General features: G+C 40.3%; 1 protein-coding gene and 1 long non-coding RNA gene across 3 annotated transcripts; one reads left to right on the forward strand and one right to left on the reverse strand.

Annotated features, from left to right (window-relative positions):
* Positions 1–760: 760 nt before the first annotated feature.
* On the reverse strand, positions 761–18,192 carry rbpms2a (RNA binding protein, mRNA processing factor 2a). 2 transcript variants are annotated; one of them, XM_064313934.1, is made up of 8 exons: positions 17,724–18,192; positions 10,180–10,257; positions 8,299–8,337; positions 7,383–7,445; positions 6,512–6,662; positions 5,449–5,612; positions 2,215–2,288; positions 761–1,995 (listed from the first exon to the last, which is right to left on the reverse strand). In XM_064313934.1, exons 1-7 carry the CDS (start codon positions 17,775–17,777, stop codon positions 2,223–2,225), a joined length of 615 nt encoding a protein of 204 aa, XP_064170004.1. In that variant the 5' UTR covers positions 17,778–18,192; the 3' UTR covers positions 761–1,995; positions 2,215–2,222. The 2 variants fall into 2 exon arrangements, with proteins under 2 accessions (XP_064170004.1, XP_064170005.1); XM_064313935.1 differs by having other exon boundaries at positions 5,464–5,612; positions 17,724–18,190.
* Positions 16,255–22,114, forward strand: LOC135242721 (uncharacterized). Its single transcript, XR_010326446.1, has 2 exons — positions 16,255–16,564; positions 20,769–22,114. It is a non-coding gene; the product is annotated as an uncharacterized LOC135242721 (long non-coding RNA).
* The last annotated feature ends 36 nt before the right edge of the window (positions 22,115–22,150 follow it).

Here is a 22,150-nt window from a genome sequence, read left to right on the forward strand (position 1 = left end):
CCCCCATCCATTTTAATTTGAAGTACACTTGTATTAAGTGCATGCGGAATACTGAAGCCAAGGCCAGACAGCAACAATTAAATCACTGCATGGATAATTTGACCCAGACCAACTGAAAGACTTATGCTTCCACACCTGTGCAAATTTGAAATACTCTTTCCAAAATGAGATGAATAGGGCCCTTTCAAATTGGAGGGATTGTGGAAACTAGACACTAGGAATAGTATGAAAACAGAAATTGAATGTAATCATGCCTTGGCACTGTAAAGAATGTGGATGAAAAGTTTATAAATTCATAGCAACAAACAGGCTAATGAGTCAACCTTCCAGAAGAAAGAATTTAAGAAGTCTTATTTAATAAATAAAAAAAATAAATAAAAATAACCCCACACAATCACAGGACATGGCTGGCTTAGGAAAACTGACCACTGTAGAACACTAATGCACATCTTTAAAAAATGATTGCCCATCTTTTGTCTGTTATTCCTTCCTTAGTCTCACACACACCTGCAGTGTTTTGTAGGTACAGCCATGTCATTTGCGATTGCCTTTACTGTCACATCCTCAGCTGAACCAGAAACACAATTCAGAAGCCTACTGCAGCAGTCCCCCACCTTGAACAGCCCAGCAATGGTTAGGTTTTTTTTGCAACAGGATGTAACCATAGTGAGCATGTAAACCTTGCTCTAAGAGGCAAGTGGTTGAGGGCTGTATAGACAGCCCAAAAAAATAAAAAAAATAAAAAAATAACCATACAAAATCAAATTTAAATTCATATTTATTATGGTTGCAATTCCACAAATTACCTGCACCCATAATTGGAGTTATCCAACCTTCCCTGTGAAACTGTCCCTGTTCCAAAAGCAAAACTCCAAGTTATCATCCTTCTCATTTCAAATCATTCTGAAAAGGCAACCACTTTAAGTTCATCTATTTATTATCCAGTTTCACATTCTGAAAGATCAGCATTTTATTTTATTTTTTATACAGCAATCTCATGTCAGCAGTCGGTTTAAACTAGCAGTTCAGCCACTGTCAGGATAGTTCAGCATTTAACACCAAGCCAAAAAAAATTGCACTTTTAAACTACTTCAAACAGGATATAGATAGAGTCAGCATCTATCAAAATACCAAAAACACAAAAGGAAGACTAAACATCAACTTATACAGATTACTTATTTAATTGCACAAAAATGCATAAATATTCATTACACAAAAAGTACAAAAATACTTGTACTTGTTTTGTTCAATATACTCTAAACAGACATTTTGGCAAGACCTGGTTGTCAGATGAGGATGCGTTCAAAAGGTCTGCAGAAGCTGGGTCACTGAAGCTGCTAGCCCCACCTTGGACAGCTTCACTGCAGAGATCATACCGAAGAGAAACCCAGTGCATAAAACCTGTCCATTCTGAACAAAAAAAAAAAAAAAAAAAAACTTCAAAGTAACAAAGTTGGCCTCTGCCTTGCATGTAATGTCAAACAACCCAAGCCAGAAATCTTTACAGAAGCAAGACTAAGATACAGGAAGCAAAGGGTCAACTGACTAGGCCATGACCCGTTGCCAAGGCAACGCAAGCACTACAAAACAAGGATACACAGAACTTCGCATTCTAATTCATGCCAAATACTTCAACATGCACAATGATTGTCTCAACCCCCCAAATCCCAGCCCTCCAAGCCCCACCTCCTCAAAAGAGCAGCTATATCATTTCAGCCTGTCCACTTCTGTAGAACTTTTCTTGCACAGGGTTTTGAGGTGCAAATATTGTACCGTAAGGGTTCACCAAAACGTCCTCAGCTTCAGTTTAGTCTACAAGATGTTTTCAGTTCCAAGTCCTTCAGAGAAAGTTTCCAAAGGGAAAAAGAAATGTCCATAATGCACCGTTGTCCATTAAATACACCTGATTAAATTAAAGTAGAGCTCAGTACACCTCACTCCACTAGGAGGAAAAAACAAAAAACAAACAAAAAACCTTCAGGTACTGAATGGCATCTGTAGGGAGGAGGAGAGAGAAACTGTCAGTCATATACAGACATTTATGACAAATCAAATGTGCCAATAGACAAGCCAATGCACAAGTGACAATTTTACTAGAAAATCAAGGAAAATTAGTCAAATGCTAAGTGGTCTCAGGAAGTGAATCAATTAAAAACTACCAGTATTTAAAGTACAAATCGCATGTGCTTTTGCTTAAAGGTGGTGGATACTTACTAAATACTTTAACAAAACTGACGGGATTTCCATCCTGGCTGGGAAGCTTCAGATGGAGAAGGGTACCAACGCATCTTTAAAATAAATAAAAATGGTTACTAAATCACCAACTGACAATCCCAATTTCCAATGCAAATGAAAACCTTTTTCTGGCCAGATATTTTAAAAAGCTAGCCATGACACTGAAGCATTCCATCATTTTATTTTTAAACAATTCAACTGTACATAGTCAATGTGTCCATTTGAATACTTTGCCAAAATGGACAGGTCAAGTAGAATTTGATCACATTGAGACAACAGTAAAGCATTTGCATGGTGGGTACTGTGGTTCAAATGCACACATCTAGTGCATATAGGACAGCTTGTGTTGCAGTCATACTAGAAGCGAAGCTGACCAGCCATATTCTAGGCACAAGGTTCCATTCCCATGCATTTATCAACAAGACTACCGACATGATTGAGATATGGCATCTGACCCCTGCAAATTAAGCACCAGGTGGGAATGTGAGCACAGACCCCCCCCCCCCCCCCCATCAGCGTGCCAAAGCAAGGCAGGGAACAAGCCGAACAGGCCGTTCACCCTCAACACCCAGAGGCCCATTTATCAGAAGACACTCGCATAAATCTGAGCCCAAACATCTCCCATGATTCATCAAGAGTCAAATGGAAAGCTTCAACCTCAACCAATTTCAGACTTTCCATATGCATATTTTCCTGTGAACCATGAGCTACACTGCAGAGCAGTTCAATTTTAACTGAAATCACTGCAATCCATCTGGCAAATGGCAAATTACATTTTGGACTCAACAGCAAACTGGAATTTATGAAATCTGATTTAACACCAATACAACTGGCATTAATCCAAATTCCTGTTGTCTGAGAAAAGGCCCTTACCGCTGCAGTACCAGAGAATTTCAACATTTCTCAGATGCTGGCCACTTTTTTGGACAATGCCCCAAAACCACCCCAGATAACTTTGGAACAGTAATGTGTGTTCATAAAGGTATTACATTTAAAATTTTTTAAATAATGTGGACATATTCAGAGGTTCCAAATTTGTCCACGTACTGGCTGGCTTTGCAGGGTTTCAGACCGTGAGGGGGGTGTTCCAGTTGACTCTCGGCCCACATTAGTGGTACTTGGAAAGGAGGTCATGCGATCGCTCCTTTTGACCCAACTACTGGAGACAGGCACAATAATTGACCGTTTATTGGTATGCGTGTCTCTTGCGAATCTTCCACTAGCAAAATATGTTCGTGTAAGCTGAGCTGACAGAGAGAGTCCAACAGGAGGTGAGCTATACAGGAAAGCCATTCATTCCAGTCTATCAATCTTTCACCAGACTACAATTAGCAGTCTACCCTCTACTGCTGCAGAGACATGCTGCATTTCAGCCAGGGGCCTGGGTGCAGCAGACGGCGAGCTGGCCCGGTCATTCCTGGTAGTGCTGCTTTGAGAAATTTAGTTGTCACTTTCCCTAATTCTGCCACTGTCGTGTGGATGCCTTGCTACTGTAGAAAAACTAATGAAGAGTTAAATCACAGGAAATGCAATTTCAGCTGCCATTTTCACAGTAGCCAGCAGCTATCATCCATGCCCTGGAATCTTCTTGTGTTGGGGAAAGACTACTTGCAGCTGTACCCAAGCAGGAGTTGAATATGAAGTCAAGTGAATATGACATCAGATTTACTGAAGCACTGCAGCATGCTTGTTACAGAAAGAGCCAACCCCCACAACCGGACCTTCCTGGGGCAGTGTCCATATAGGCCCTTAGAGAAAAGACAGTCAGACAGTGTGACCTTGACACTCATCATTTGGCTCCAACCAGTTTGGGCTTTACCAAGTGTGAACCTCCAGAGGCAGGCTTAAGTGTCTGGTGTGAGGCAGCATCTGACTACAGGATGAGTGTGTTTTTCAGCAGCTTGTCTGACTGGGAGGAAAGGTTTGCCCTAAAAGGCATGGAAACAGCAGCTAGCAAGAAAGGAGGAAACCCACAAAAACAGATTAAGCTCAATCCTGGACTAAATTAGTATAGAGAATATCCATTCAAAATTTTAAATTTACTCTACGAATAGGCTTCATCGGTGTCTGTGAAAGTGTCCCTAAGAGTGACAGCCAAACACAACAAAGCTGTTCAACACCACCTCAAATCTTTTGGGAGAGGTGGGTAATCACTGTGGCCCCAAACCACCTCACGTGCTGAAAATGGTGGAAGAGGGGCTCGACCCACCTCAGCCTTCTGAGGAGGATGCTCAGAAAGGCAACGCTTGGTCAACCCCTTTCATCTGTGACCTTTAGCTCATAATAGGTCATTGCCACAGCAACAGCAGACAAAACCCCCAGCAGTCTAATCGATCCCCCCACTGCTCTTGGCAGCCTGCTCCTCCAGAACCAGTCACTTCTGATTAACTCTTAAGAGCAAACTGCATTAAAAATTTACACAGCCCTGATTTAGTCACTGAACGAGTCAGGACACATTACTAACTGACCATCAGTTGACACCCCCCAAATCTTCACAATCCAGACTGCGCATTAAACAAAACTAACTCCTTGAGTTCGAACCCAACTTAGATTGACCAGAACCAGGCAAGTCACTGCTGAACCCAAGATCCACTGTCTGTCTAAACAAGAGAATACCACCCTGGAGGCGGTTTAAGGTACAATTTTAGAGGGGGGGTGGAGTAAAAACATTTTTTTTTAAACTCCAGAAGAAAAATGGGGGAAAAAAATGGTATCACGTGAAGACTGAAATGTTAAGGCTTTCCATAAGCCTCCCATCCTGGGGGAGAAAAGTGAATGAATCGGGTGGTGGTTAGACACCAAACACATACACGCACACAGGCATGCGCCTTCACAGCTGAAGTCTCCACAACCACCACAAAAACCTTCAATCATGGACAGAGAAGAAAATCTGGGATAATGTTTAACTAGGGGCACAGGGATTGCAAGGGTGGAGGAATTAACAGATCCGAATCAGCAATAAATGCGTAATCCAACCATAACGGCAATTAAGCAAATTTGTCCCATTGTCTTAATGGCACGAGTCCCTTAAAGAAATGCAACATGCCTGGGTCAGACCGCAGTGACTGGCCTTATGGACCAGGTCTACCCTCCTACAACGTCCTCTCTGCTTAATGCAGTGACACAGTGGTGAGCATGCTGGGGACTAACATGCAGAAGGGGGGGGGGGGGGGCAGAGCTAGTTAAAGGGGGATAAAAGATGAGGAAACACACCGGTTGGTCCCTCACCTGGGCGTGGAGGGCTGCAGCCGCAGCGGCTGCGGCGGGGTAGGTGAAGGCGGCGTGGGGGAGCCCAGGGGTCAGCTCTGTGGTGTACAGTGGGTAAGGGGCCCAGGCCTCAGGGGAAGCAGGGATCAGTGCTGCTCCAGTCAGGTCATCTACACACCCACACACAGGGACCAGCCCCCACAAGAGACACAATCAACACCTCTACAGTTCAGACACTTGGGGGGGAAAAAAAAACGTATCCAAAAATCACTGAGTGGTGGAGGTGGGGATGCAAGGGCCATCCTTAATGTGGCACTGCCAGCTTGGACCCTCAGCATGACAGGTTCCTTCAGGTGCTAAAAGCAGCACAATGTCCAAACTCCAGAGAACTTTGAAAAAGTGTGTGGTGCAAACTGTACTGCTCTTGATCATTGAGGTGTGGTTTGTTACGACTCAAAGCTCAAACAATCCTTTTTTTTTTGGATGTGGGGCAGCATCTTTCAAAATCCAGTAACTGGGGACAGGACGGCAGGATACACCAACGGCCTGCAGTTTTATGACCAGTTGGAACAAATCATGTTTGACACTTAAATTAAATCTCTCAGTGGTACAGAAAACAGCCCGTTATGAACACCAGTGTAATTTGCTCCAGTATAGGCAGGAACTTAATTCTGTGCGAAAGGTGAGATTGTTGTGCCTGTGACTGTGGGGGAGGGGGGGGGGCGGGGAGGGGGGGTAAAAATAATAGCTTAAAAATATTAAAACTCTAGGGTAGACATCTGTACTTCTCACCATCCCAGAATCCTCAGGAAGCAAGCAAGCGCAAAGGCAGAAGCTAAAGGCATGAGCCACTGCACCCTAAGAAGTTGCCAAGACGTTTACGGGTACGTGTGCGGTGTGTTTGAATAAAAATGTTGGTGGAACTTCTGGCCTCCTGTGGGCATAATGCATGCACGTGGGAGTGAATTAGTTAGGCTTGTTAATTGTATGTTATGTTTTGACTGCAGGGAAGGGGTCTCTGCTCTCAGTGCAGTGCGAGTGGAAGTCCTAGGTGCAGCCGTACACTTACATGGGTCCCGTGCAATGAAGTGTGCTCCTAGAGCTGGGTGGATATTTGTGGGGTTCGGTGTGGCCAGCAGCTTACTCTTGGCCATCTTCGTGTTGGCTTTAGCGAACTCTAACCGCAGGGTCTGTGGGCTTTCTGGGTCAAAGCGAATCCCCTGGGGAGAAATGGGGAGGGGAGGGGACACAATGAGGGATGTGAGGGGAGGGCCAGCCTGGCAGACCCCTAATTGAGTGATATGTGCCCTCATTTTGTGCCCCACATGCAGGTACTTTTGCTTTGTGACTGGGGCCATTTTGCTATGCAGCAGTGTCTGCAAATGAGTGATTACTTCAACAGACCATGTCAAAAAATAAAATTTAAATGAAAACCTAGATAAGGTCCTGGGGCCTTGCAGCAGTACTCGTCTAAAGCTTACAGTTGAGTTACTAGGATTGATTTTAATAGGATCTCATGACAACAGGCTACCAGATAATTAGGTAAGCAGAACTTTTCCCCTGGAAACTACAAATTCACACATCTGGCCCAAGGAAGAAGATTTAGGACCTCACCCTAAACCAACATTAGCCTGAGGCCTTCTACTTGACAGGGCCCAAGAACTGTACTGTATCCAACTCATGACTGAGGAATTCACCAAGAGCCGCCTTAAAGGGTAAATAGGGAAGCCCAACGGAACGGGGGAGGGGGGCATGTAGGGTCGCAGTTTATGGAGTTTGCCATGAGGGCTACTGGAAGTGGCTCCGTCATCCATCCAAACCACAAAAAGATGCCCACGTGCACAAGACAAATTCCACTGTGGGCCTCCTCCAGATGGATGCAGACTGCTCAATAATTTAGAGCTACCTTCAAGTCTGGTTACTGATGGCTGGGTGCTTACATTTAATGCATTTTTTGCCGCTTCAGCGCCAGACCGGCTGTCAAAGGTAACAAAGCCAACAGGCTGGAAGAGGAAAAAGAAAAAGCAATTAAACATGTGGACTTAAGGAATCAGAAGGTACATCATTTGCCAAGGGAAAATATCCATGCACACAATCTAAAAGTGAAAAATATCACAACAGAATATACTTCAGTATGACACACCATTGAGGTATTTTACATTACTGGACTGCAATTTAATAAGGATTTTGAGCCTCTTAAGTTCATCACCCCCCCCCCCCCCATTACTCTCCCACCCACCAATTCCTTCCAGATGATCATACAAAATTTTATTCCATGCAAGGTCAAAGCGTCGCCTCCCTTGTCAAGTCAGGAGTTCAAGCATCTTACAAAAAGCAGCCACTGTTCTTTTCTCTATGTAGGGCTTGAAGTCATGGAGTGCACTTCCTGGACAGTTTGTGCTGTCTGACTGTAGCTGGGGGTGGGTGATACTTGTTACAGCTCTGACATTATGGTTTTGACCAAAGGCAATGGTTTACTTTTATTTCTGTTTAAACAGTGTGCCTAGAAGGCTGCATGAAGAAAACAAAATTGAAATTAAGTGAACACTTCCCTTTGCTGTTGTATCAGAGCATAGAGGAGCCAATTGGCTACAATTTTAAGTGTCAGAGAAAATCTGTGCCAATATCTTAGAAGCTCGATGAAGTAACATGGCAAGGCCAGTCAGCATTGATAGCAAGGTTGAACTGTATGTTGATGTGTGCACACAAAACAAACATGGCATTGGTTTTCCAAGGTTTAAGGGATATTTTCAGCCTCCATGACCTATGCCAGAACGACAGAAAGAGCACTTACAGGCAGAGTTTAGGCATAGCACTTGGCCACTGGCCTGGTAACAAGACAAAAAAATGCCTCACCTGCTTTGATGTCAACTTAATCAGTGAACCTTCATAACCCTGTAAAGGAAAATAAATCCAATTAATTGTGATGCAGTCACATGCACTTATCCACAGAATTCCCCACCACCCCCACAGAGCCAAATCTCACAAATACAGCTCATGGATGTGGGAGGTATACTCCTATGTAGACAGAGGCATACGTAGAAACCCTCCCTTCCCAGGGTACCACCATGCAGTCTTGCAGGTGAGTCTTGGCCTGTATAAGGGTTGCCCCTTCATCAAAATGAGAGCATGAGTGCTGGAGTAATGACAGTATGCATTGAAGGGCACACAAATGTATCATAATGAAGGCAAGGAATCTCAAGACATGAAAGGAACCAAAGGGAATGAATTGTCAGGAGCATAGAAACCTCTCAGAAACCAAAGTAGTACATGTTAGAAGTGATGACCATGTTAGGCAAGCCACACAAACAGGAAATTCTGCTCCTTAATGAAGGTGCAAATCCCAACCATGATGAGGGATCACCAAAGAACCCCTGCCTAGCAACGAGAAGGGGGGGGGGCGGGGGTGAGTAAACCATTAACAAGTTTAACTGACTGGTACATTAAGACTATTACACATTACAAGTTGGTAATCAATACATTAAATTATCCCATCAGACTGCACATGCACTGCATCTGTACTAAACTACTGAAGCATGGTCAAAAAAAACAAATAAATTAATCGTTTTGGGGATGTGCAAAATTTACTATGGCTTACAGTTTTGAAATGTTGTCCCCATTGCCAGTGTACAAAGAGTGTATTGCATCAAAATATGGTCCATAATTAGGATGAAGAATTGATTTACATTACATCACTGCTTTATTTGTGAATATGTCAAGTGTACAATTATGCCCACATATTATTTTCATTCTTAAAGATTTTTATTGATTTAATTTTCATATGTACTACATTTATATTTGGGAAAACGTGTACTCATTTCGTGTTCTGTATAGTTACTATAAGCTCAAATGTTGATTTCATAAATACCCTGACATACAATCAGGTAAATGTTAATCCCCTAAACTGGCAGCCATTTTGGAACATCTTTTGACTCTTGTATGATACCATGTCTAAAATTGATTTTTTAATTTTAATACACAACTGCCTTTAGGAAGTATGAGGAAAATTGGAAACATACTGTAAAATGGCCAAATCCTGGGTGAATTCTGATGGAGGCCGTGTGTGTGTGTGTATAGAAGCAAACATGAGTAAGATAGTTGGCCATTCTAAATTAGGGCTGAAATTTGAGCCCTACATTGGGCTCCAAATTCTAATTTTATAAAAAAATAAATTTTATTTTTAAAAAAATGTTGCCAAATTACCACACATGGCAGAATCACGGCAGCTTCACAGCAGCTTAAGTCCACACCCTCCTAAGATGCTCTCAGCAGTGGTACTAGTAGAACCCAATGCACTGGTGGTGTGCCCCTTACCAGCCAAGGCACTCAAGCCCAATAAATACAAGCTGATCAGAAACCACGATAAGCCAATTTCATTCAAATCTGATTGGTTAGCACACAGTACATTACAGTGAGCTGGAGAGTTCTAGTCTAATTCAGTGTCAGGCATGAAATGGCCACAAATTCTTCCCTACTTCCTCTTCCTGTGGTCTGGCAGTGCCTTATTTACACATTCCAGCACTCCATCCCTGTGCAAAGAAACCGCTTCAGTTTTTGTTTGCTATGTGGTGAAGGTGGAGGGGTTGGGAAAAATGAAAACTGGAGACACGATTACAATTATCCTCAAACCATTGTAAACATGCCAATGAACAAGGAAGACTGGCTGTACCTAATGTCCAAGGTGTTGCAAAACCACTCTGAAAAGGCACATTTAGTGAAGCCATTGAATGGGCTTACCTTGAATGGTCTGAATAGCAAGTAGAGCTCACGCGGTTTGATGTCAACTGGAAGGCCGCTGACAAAGAGTGTTCGTACCTAGAAAGTCAAAGAATCTTGTTGACATCAGGTGTACAACAAAGAAAATCACCAACAAGTAATGTGAGAACAAGAACCCGTTAACATTGAGCAGCAATGAAATTCAGCCCAAACACTTATGTAGCTTTATTCAGCGCACTGCAATTATACAGCATTCAGACTTCGGGTGAGATCCAAAATATACGACTACTTCTAAATTTCAAACTGGCCACAGTCCTTGGGGGGGGGGGGGGGGGGGAAGTGTTTAGGACAGCCAGTTTAACAATTGAAGCTACTTGCTGAACAATAAATGGGTTACAACATCCAGTGTTGCACAATTTTAAAAACTTAGATATTCAAGTCAGTTTTCAAATGCTTTGCCAGTGTGTCAGAATTCCATACACATCAATTTAAAAAAAATGAATTTAAAAAATCCAACACAAGGAATTAAGACAAAAGCATTTCTGACAGCCTTATATGGAAGTGTACAAATGCCATTTTCTGTTTGAAGAAACAGTTGGAAATGGCAGTACAAAAAGACTCGCACACACAATGCATGAGTATTTCAATAAATCTGACATTCAGTTCATCTACTTAACAAAAAGCTGCTGTCCTGGAACAAGTTATCCCCCATGATTCCAAAGGAAACCACGGTCTACAAAAACACTTAAATTCCCCTCAGCTTTGTGTGAGATGCCAAAATGCCTGAAATGCACTACTGACAGAAATGATTAAGCAGAAGTTAATATCCCATAAGATACATAGCAAAACAATACAGCCATGCTGAAATACATTCTATTGAAAGGCATTTGAATAAACTGAAGAGGGTCAAGGTCTTAATTTCAGAGCAGAATTCTGGGCCAAAAGCAGTACAACATGCTGAACTGATGCAATCAAACACCAAATTGAAAAAATGAAGTGTGAAAAATATTCCTTCTCGGTTACGGCTTTGCTGATAAAAGCAAAATAAGGCAGGTGCTTAAGTTCAATGATGCAATCGAGTGAGGGTCTATCTGGTCAAGTCCACACTGCAACTCCTGGTTTCCAAAAACAACATTTTCCTACATATTAGTCAAGTGGTAGTGGAATTTTCAGCAAATTATTATATAATGCAAGTATGAAGGTGTCCCCCCCCCCACATTCTGAAATGAAGCCCTGTGATGACCAAATCCAATTTTACGCTCAAGTTTCCATGAGTGTGACATTTCCACCAGTACTGAGCTCAGGAAATTACTCAAATCTTTCACTTCCAATAAACATTGATTACCATCACTGAACAATCCAAAACACATTGCTCATTCTTTCACATGGCAATGAAAAACAAGGTGTTCTACAATTCTTTATACAAGAGAAACTTTCAATTTATTTTCCCCTACACACAGAGCCTTTTGTCGTTCCAGTCTTTTATATTAAAGGGTAGATTACCTGGCACATCCCAATACCGTCAAATGTACTGCCGAGTGGAATTTCATTAATGCATTTGATTTGGTATAACCTGCACCCTAGGACCAGGCCTGATAATTCATAGACAATTGCCCATAGTTTGCAGATTTCAGGGCAATGATCCAGTGCTGGAAGACAAACATCCTTTACTGAATTTTCATATGCCCAACTTTCACTGCATAAGGGATGCACCTTTGCCATCCACAACTACAATGTACACATGCATGTCTAGAAACCCAGAATAGCTTCTGGATGTTAATTATATAGGAAGGGTAGCATTACAGTGTGTGCCCCATCAGCAGGTAGACGTCCAGGGGGCCTTCCACCTTAAATCAAGCAAGCCTCAACTCACAGCTGGTCTTTCAATACCCCAGCAATGGAAAGCCAATCAAGCTGCACCTGCCCAAAACCAGATAAGATACCAAAAATGTCCCCAAAAAAGCCACAGGCACTGAATGCAACAATGCGGGGGGAAAAAAGCAAGTGCATTACAGAAAATGGTGCAGAATGAACTGGCCACATTAGCTAAATTAGTCAAATCAAAGGGGGGGCGGAAAGGATGTCAGATGTCCTATATGCATTACTAGACAATGCAATAGAGCGGAGCAGTTGTGCAGACATTTACCCCATCCTGTCAGTTTAAGTTATGAAACTACTAGACTCAGCTAGCCATTTGAAAAGGAAAACCTTTCACAAAAGAGATAAATGTAGACCCACTGTTTCCAAAATTACATCCCTTTAATACTTTTGAAACATTTGACTCAGTAAGGGGAAACCACTTTCTCAGAAATGCTGGCTTCAATTTTCTTTTCTTCTGCTGGCATTCATGCGACAAAACATTCTACAGGATTAACCTGTCGATCTGTCAGACCATAAACCACCAACACATCTCACATGGACAGGTCCCAATAAATGGCGCTGAAGTACTCATATCCAGGAGCTGAGGAAATTTCTCATTTTACACGTAACAAATGCAACCAAAGAACTGAAGTTCAAAATCACACAAAATTTCAGTGTTCTTTCTGTATACTTAGCTAATTTTAGAGGAAGAAAAACAAGTGCAAATGTTAGAACATTGATTCTGTGCGGCACCCAGTTTGTAAGACAAAAAAATGCAGTTGTTACACAAGCAGTGGGGGGGGGAGGTAACTACAATTTTATTTTCAAAGGTTAGAGAGTAGTACATTCATTTACTGTGAGAGTGGCATGCGATTGGTTCCCTGTATCAAACAAAGAAAGCCAAGTGGGAAAAAATATTGAAAATGTAATTATTGCCAAAAGGCCTCGTCATACTTTATGCACACAGCCACAACAGCCCCCCCTCCCCCCAATTATTTATTAAGCTTGAGACACGCACAATAACAAGATTGTGATTAACAGATTCATATCAGGATTGTCCCTAGGAAAATAGTCAGTGGAGGTTGAGTACTGGCAGTGTGAAGTGTTGAGTTGTGGTATTCACATGATAGCCAACACCTGACCTAGTGAATACATGACTACACGATGCCAATTTTATTAAACAGCACATGGGGAAACCACAGATACACTTCTAACCCATAGTACTGAATGGAAGCGTATACTTTAACTTAGAATATCCCTTTGTCCACAAAAATAAATCTAATGGTACAATCAGCAGTCAAAACACTAAGAGGAACAAGTCATATAATGCAGGTTTAATTTAAACCTTGAAAAGCAGGAAGCAGACAAAACAGATCCAAATTTAAATCCTTATACCTGTAAAGGCATGGCAGGACACCGTGAATACATACAATTCCTTACAAATTCCTGCTTAAGTACCAAAATCTCATTCCAGCCAGAAGTACAGAATTAAAATAAAATGACAGCAATACATTTGTGAGAAAATGTATTGATATTCGGAAGCATGTTTACACAACACCTTAAGATGCTTGAAACTGACTTCCAAATTTAATATAATAGAAAAATTTAAATTAAAACCCATGAACAATAATTACCCTAGATTCTAAAGGTTTTTAAATTTCCCAATACAGTATAACAGGGGAACATCTCATTTTAGTAATTATTTATCCCAACTGCAACAAAAATGAATAAAATTTTGCAAATTACATACCATTTATGAGAACAGAGGTATTTTTGATCAAAATATAGAACTATGCCAGTCCTCCTTCCAACTCAATGAGTGATGTACAGTTTAATATAGGTTATAAATAAAGTCCTTCAGAACAGTCACTGTGCAAAGATGAGCAAAGGGGGCCCAGCTCTGACCAAACTCCCCTTTCATCCTATGAGCCAAAACAAATTAAGACAATGAATGCCAAGGCAGGCCTCCATCACAGCCTTCCTACTGCCCTCCCCCAAATGCTCAGGCAATGAAGTCATCAGGTTTGAGACTGCTGCCCCACATGCACCAGGAAACAAAACAACCCACGTTGGGCCCTGGTTCTGCAGCCCGAACGGTTCAAGCACAATGCCCACATTCTGGGGTTGTATTAACATGGCAGTCTCCTGCAGTGGTCAAACTGCTTCTCAGCATTAGTGAATACCAGAGGTTACTGAGGTTTTAAAAAAAAAAAAAAAAAAAAAAAAAGCCAATGAAATGTTACTTAATGAAATCGGTCCCAAGGTGTAGGCCTATAATTCAGGAGGGTCAAAATTCAAGGTGTAGTCCAATTATGGACACATGATCTTAACAGATCAAATACAGTTTTGTCGCATTAGTCACTACTAACTGAAGTGTTTTTATTCTGTGCATGTAATTTGGTGCACATTTCAGGAGTAAACTTTCAGGCAAACACATTCAGCATGGGTCTTAAGCATAGAATGTTAGATTCCTCTAGTTACACATTCCCATATAGTAAAATTAAACCATCTCAAAGAATAAATTAGTGAGTGCAAAGTAATAGGTTATACACTTAAAATGGCACAAACATGACAACACCATTGATCCCCTACAGCCACAGAACTGAAGTAAGCAGGCAGAAAAAGGGTCTGTTAGTCTCAGTGGGAGGTTCCGCAACACAATAGGCTGGCCCCACTTACAAACATGCCATCCCAGACTCATTGGCCGAGAGAGAGAGAGAGAGAGAGACCCTGTGCAACCTCACTTGGGTCAGATATGCACCAGCAGCAAGCAAAGCAGCCTCAAAGCCATACCTGGGGTCTAAGCTTGGACCGGTAGTGGTGAGAAATGGCCAGTTCTAAATAGTGCAGCACAGGAACACCTTAGTGCAAAGGATCGCCATTTCAAAACTATGCCTCGCCTATAGGAAACCTTCAAACCAAGTTGTGTAGCACAGGTGGCAAGTGCTTGTCATCTTCAGTGTCGGCAGCAAGAAGCTAACACTGTCAATCATATGCTGCAATAAAACAGGCATACTAAAACGTGTGATGTGAACTTGTTACATTAGTTAGCAACAAGACAAGGCATTTAAAACATAATATGGACCACATGCAAAAATGGCCATAGCAAAAGTAACACTACTGATGCCACTTGATTTACAGTAACAGACTAACATTACCATGCGAGAACAGAGTCATGCAAATTGCATAGCGGGTTAAGATTGCAACCACATCACAGCAAAACTGAAAGTGATGTAGCCAAAAGGTAAACACTTGGACAAACTGATTTATGCATAAGACTTCTGACCTCTGACCTTGAAGGCCATGGGTTCAGATCAAGCCGCACCATAGAAATCCAGCCATGTGGAGGTTACAAAAATGTACAAAGTTAATGCGCAAAGTTAATACATTTCTACATTTAATTTCATTTAGGTTTAGCAAACCTTTGCTGCACAACCACCACCACTATTAGACTACCATGTGTGCTAAAGTTACTTCTGCAGGTGGTAACATATTGAGCACTTGCCAGGAAAACTACATACTTGTCAGGAATGCCTTTCCCCAGCAGTTAACTCTGCTGACAAAGCCATGGTCACGAAATTCCAACCTTAACTAAACATTAACGGTTTTTGATATTCAGTCTAATCAGATGTTTTAAATTCATTTATTAATTTTTTTAAAGAAAAAGCTAGCAGCTCAATATGTGTAATTTGTACATAGCCCATAAACTATCAATAACCATTTTGCAAATATGCAAGCCACTTCATTGGCTTCATATTCTGTGCAATTGACACACACAGATGCACTTGGAGGATGAAACTGAAGCACCAGTCTTATCCAATAAGGAAATTTCTGATACAGACCGTTTCCAAAGTGACAAACTAATAGGCCAAGTAATGTAACCTCTACAGACAATCTACAAAATAAAACCAATTGCACAAGTTCAGAAAATTCATAAACTGCTAAATGCAACTGCACATGCTTGCAAATTACAAGACATTAAAGATGTTACTGTATGTTTTTCAAATCTCATCTGGTTAATAGCATTTAAAAGGTTACATTTAGTGTACAGAAGTTAAGAAGTTCCTAATAAACCATATAAATGAACAGTACACAATTAAATTAACATGTCCTTTTTTGGGGAGGGGGGGGGGGGGTTGCAAGACAAATTAAATGCATTACCACTGAAACAAATTAATGCCAATTGTAACAGTTATCTGAAACCTTTCAACAAACTGCATCACTATCAAACCTTACATCAAATCAAATATCACACAGAAAAAATGTCCATCCAGTCCTGCTTGACAAACTTGTTGTGTACAGGGCCAGAGGCTTCCATTTCTGGTGGAACTACCAGCTACTGAACTTTAATCTGCCTTTCAAAGACCATTCTGAACTGCTACTCTCCAACACAGCAGCGGACCACAGCTTTAAGCCCTTTACTTCTCCCTCAGTTCTCAGCTGGGGGTGCCAACACCTGCGGATATCTCCAGGCAGTACTGCACTTGCACAACAAAATGCACTTGTAACGGGATGGCAGCACAGTTTCATAATACGAGAACTACAGGTAAGCGAGCTTTATCACAAGACTCACCACTTCTGCCATACCATTCCACCTGTGAGATTTTAAGTTAACACTGCTGAAATGGAGACAAGGCTCAGAGAAATGCACATTCAATAGTAATTCCACTTCCCAATCAATGCCACCTATGCTTCATTTCATAACACTTGACTTGCTATAACTTCAGAAATTTCAGACAAAGCTAAATGCATTCTCAAACTTAGCCAGCCAAGAGATATTACAGAAATTTACAAAACATGGAATGGGCTATACTAGATCCATGTCCCCCACCGCACACTAAGAAGGCCAAAGGGGGTATGGCTCAAAACAATTTAACACTTTTATACATTCTAAATAAGGGGAAAGACGACCAAAGGCATTTACAGTATATACGCATTACGTGGTTTCTAGGTTCACAAACCGAAAACCGACTTTTAAAAAGGTGGCACACTACTCATTTTACATCATTCCAATAATGTCGAAAGACACCTACAGTCAAATTCGAAATATTTCATAGAATCCTGAGCTCAAACTGAGTCACATCTCAAACTCTATAAAATAAAAATTCTAAATTTCAGTTTCCGCAATGTGACCGTTAAAAAGGCTATAAGGGGAGCGAAATTACACAAACAGCCTTACAAATTAGACGCTCAGGAGTCCCTTACAATAATTTAAACCAAAAAAGAGAAAAGATTGGTAAAAAAAAAAAAAAATCACGCCCATGGAAGGAATCGTTCCAACGAGTAGCCACATTTTGCTTAAATTCGACGCCTCTTTAACAGAAAGGTAGTATTTAGCATCAAGTATACAGAATCTTAAACTTTAGTCCTGTTCCACTAAATTTTGATTTTATTACATTAGGTATGAAGAATTTACTTGTTTTCTATAGCCAACTAGTTGCCTGAACTTCTGGTGACGGTTAACTTTTTTTAAATTTTCTTTTTAAACATTTAAATAAAAAAATTCTTCCTGCCCACTTACATGTCGCAAAACGAACACACCTGCATTTAATACCGGTAGATAATACAGCCTCAACAGCCATATACGTCACTTGGTTCACGTTTTGGGTGATTTGGAAAGTTAGTGGCCATGTTCTTAACTGACAAGTTTAAATTGACCCACTACCGTCCAAAGCAAACTTTGAGGAAACAAAACTGTTCCTTACCTCCTCTTCTATAGATACGTTGTTGTTCGGCTCAGGATCAGATTTGAGACTCATTGTGCAACTTTAACGCCTCTTTGAACAAGAAAAAAATATGTCGTTTTCCCCGTTGGTGGTTTGGGTTGGTTTTCCCTCAAGTGCGTTAAAGTTGCAGAAGAAATCTTGGTGCCGTACGTGAGACTTCAGAAAGGTGCCCGAGTGATGCCGTGCTTTTGCCGAAGTATCCAAGGAGGTATCAGAGAAAAAAATAAATATAAAAAACTAAAGGTGATTTGGTGGATAGGTGCACTGTGAAGGTGAGAGAAGGGGAAAAAAAGAAGTGATCTTATTTCTCCTTGCTCACATCAAGCTTGTTTCAAGTTAAAATTCAGTTAAGAAAGAAAATGTGAGAACTAGCTAAAATTTAAAGGGGGCACTACGCTGGGGTCGGTTCTCTTCTGCTTTCTAATTTGATGATCAATTATATTACAAGCCAAAGAGAGTGAGTGGCATTCATTTCTGAGATGAGTCTCAGCTGGGAGGAAGCCCGGCCCCTTTACTACTGCATCATCGTCTCTATGGGAAACCTCTGGGCCAATCGAAAATATTTTCCAAAGTTTTACTCCTTTTTATTGTGGATTCACTTCAGTTTGCTACTCTGTTAAATTATAAGCTCTCTCGGGCTAATTTATTTTATAGATTTTTATTATTCAACTCAGGAGACTTGACACACCTGAAGATATGTTTTAACGGAATTGTTTTACCAGACAGCCAATCCCCAATCAAAAAACATTTGGTCAGTCCGGAAAACCTGTTTAGCATCTCATATAAATAATGTTTTATAAACCAAGCCGCCTGTCATCTCAAACTGCGTTACTCACAATTTGGTACTATATATCTGCAAAAGTACGAGAGTTATATAATTGCCGAAATGAAATGTCTGTAATAAACAGACACTTTTACTGTATCATTAACCTATCTAATTGAACCATTTATTGTCCCCGTACCATGAATGAAATAGCCTAGTGTTTCGTTTGCTGCATTCTCATTGCGGTCAGTTTATTTTTTGCTGAATTTAACTGATGTATATTTTTCTCAGGGCACAATGCAGCTTACTGTAGTTTAGCATGTTGCTGTAATTTAGAAATGTCTATGTCACAAAATAGTGGGGTGTACCTGGAAATTTGCGGTCTTGAACACTGGTCTTTTTATGTTCTTTGACAAGGCTGCTAATGTTTGACAGAGTTTTAAGGGAATCCATTGTATTCAGTGACCTTCAGTCCACAGCCTGTGAACTCATAAAGAGAGAAAAAGAATGCTAAACATATGCAGGTAGCTTTAATGTGTCACTAACCGTACAGAACTATTTTAAACTTGGTGAAGTAAATTAAAAACCATTACATAAGCTAGCAAGCACACAATAAGTGCATACATACACATGGTGTTGGTGTTTGGGTTTCTGGGGAAAAGGGAATCACAAAATAAGGATAACTTCAATTTATCAGTTATTTTTGTCATACAGAATTCTAAGAAAAATCATTTCATTCATAGATATATTTTATTATGTAGTCTGTATTCCACCATCATGTGTGGTATTTGAAATTAAATTGAATTCAGAAACATACATTTTTATTCCTCACTGGTGATAATTTTATTAACATGATTAACCAATTTGTAAATATCAAACCATACAGTTTTTTTATTTGAAGGACAGTTTGAGGAAAGGCCATGCATCCATTCAAAGTAAAATATATTTTAACTAATTTGTAAAAATATTAACAAATGTAATTAACAATGTGATTACAATTATATTTGTTCAATAATTATATGTGCTTGGATTAACACCAGGCAATATGCTATCCTTTACATTGTTTTATAATAAAATGTTATAAAATAATAAACATTTTATCCTTATACAAACCAAATGTATTAAGACAAAAAATGAAGACAATTTAAATAAATTCATAATTGTACCACTGCTACTATTTCTTATTTCAAGTAATAATAATAATGTATTATTATTATTATTATTATTATTATTATTATTATTATTATTATTGTTGTTGTTGTTGTTGTTGTTGTTGTTAGGCATTATAGATCCACCAAACTTGTAATGTATTTTAAAAATATGAATCATTTTTTAATCATTTTGTCATGTTTTTTGGACCCCCCAGGTTGTCTTGCTGCATTTAAAATATGCAATGAGAATTACTGTAATTTCTGCAATTATGTCTTTTTTTAAAACTTGTAATTAACCATCTTGTGGGCTGTGTACTTCACAATGGAAAATTAACTGCTAATGAAGCGATGGGAGGTTCTAGCACTGGACTTACAAAATTCCAGCCCCCTTGTGCTCTGGAGACTTAAAACAACAGCTATTGTAAGTGCATTTCTCTTTTTAAAACCATGGCAAGCTGGCACTTCACCATATGAGTCAGATTAGAGCCAAAACAGTGAGATATTACAGCCTCCCACATCAAATGCTTCATCCCTTTATCCAAAAAGTGTTCTCAGATTCGCTCATGTGGGTGATTACTGTGCATTGCTGTGACGTATCTCTTGAATCTTTGACATGAGTCACCTTAGCTCTTCAGTTAAGCAAGTACGCCACTGAGAATCAGACGGGTGGTTTTACGGATGGGTTTGGAGAAAAAAAAAGAAAGACAAGGAGTGTATCATTTTAACTGAACTTTGTTTTGAGTGTGGAAGATCTCGAGGGGTGGGAGAAACAGTGTGTCTCCTCCCAGGTGCTCAGATGTAACCTGTGTTCAAAGAGCAGGCCTTTTTCCTGACTTTGTGTGGGAATACAATCAGAAAGGGCCTGAGCATGAGGAGTGGGAGTCTCTGGAAATGTTTGCCTCTTTTGTAATCATTGACCCGATGCTGTTTCTTACAGTACTTCTAAAAATAGGCGCTGGGGCCATTTTTTCTTCTTCCAAACTTTATGTCATACTTTTGGCAGAGAAACTTGTAACACCCTGCTGCAGCTTGGATTTTTTATTATTGTTATTATTTTATTATTATTATATTAATATGTTTGCTAATTTATTATTAACTTTTTTCCTCCAGAGTAAAAACTTAACAGACTTGGATGGGAACAGCAGTATTGCTGTTGGATGCTGTACATGATGCAGGGCTACAGGTTAAACATTGTATAACAATGACTCATTACATCTTTATAAATGTCTTTCCAACTTATGGAAACCTGTGTACTGTATACTGTTTAATGTGTGCTGTGCAAGCTGGCTGAGAACAATAAAACATACCTGATTTCAACACAACATGATTCAGCCCATTTAGGCACAGGTATACACACACTGTGTACTGTATTTTTCTTTCTTCAAGGATCAACACATTTTAACACAAAAAACTGAATTGGCATGACATGCCATGGCTTCAATTCAATTGTACAAATAGATTATATATTTTGACACTATTGGTAAATCCCAACTTCTTGAAACAAAATGTAATGTAATTATGAAAATGCATAAATTATTGGTTGCATTAAAAAACAACAAGTATAAAACCCTCTTTATGATGTGGATATGACTGATGTATGGAAGCAGACTTATAAATAGACATGGTTATATTTGTGCGGTCTATGGCACAGACTTCCATCTTGTCTAATCGAGCACACAGGAGTCAATACTAAGTGGAAGAGTGACCTTTTCCCTAGAGATAGTTGTTTCCAGTGCCATAGTCCTGCTGGGTGCTTGGTCTGATTCTTCCCAGCCCACGCCCCCCCCCCCCCCCCCAAATACACACACAAGCCTGGGTTCCTTAGACCCAGCAAAGAGGGGGATAGAGGAAGGGAGAGAGAGGAAGCCAGAGAGAAGAAGAGAAACAGAGAGGGACAGAGAAAGAAGGAGGGGGCAAGAAACAAAGGGAGAAAAAAGGAAAGAGAATAGGACAGATTAGCTGTTGTTTAGCTTGCTTTGTTTGTTTTTCCATTTGTGTTGTTTGCATGGTTGTTGACCTCATTAATGAGGTATTGTTATGTATAGAAGTTACTGTGTATAGCTGCGTGTACACAGATTTTAAAAAAGAATTGTCATAGTATAGTACTATCAAATCCCATCCACACGCCAAAGATGGCTGATAATGATTGTAGTATTTCCATTTATTAAATACAATTTTAATTAATTATTGTTTAATTGGGTACTGTATGTGAAAATACAGTTAATGCCAAATCTATGTGATTAAATACAATGTGTTTGGGATTCTGCCAGTTGTCTGCCATCTTTGTGTGGATTTTTAAAAATGTGGTGTTTTCCTTTGCAGGTTAATAGAATGTCTATTGCCGGTAGACCTGCAGGTGGTGGAAGGGCAGACCCAAGCCAGGAAAGCTGTGTGTGCCTCAAGCACCAATTCTTTATCAGCCTCTCTGAGTTTATAAATAAAAGAGTTTCACCCTCCACATTCTCCAGCACCCTTGTTCTGACAGAGATAAG

This window comes from Anguilla rostrata, chromosome 16, assembly GCF_018555375.3.
Source record: "Anguilla rostrata isolate EN2019 chromosome 16, ASM1855537v3, whole genome shotgun sequence".
Classification (NCBI taxonomy): domain Eukaryota; kingdom Metazoa; phylum Chordata; class Actinopteri; order Anguilliformes; family Anguillidae; genus Anguilla; species Anguilla rostrata.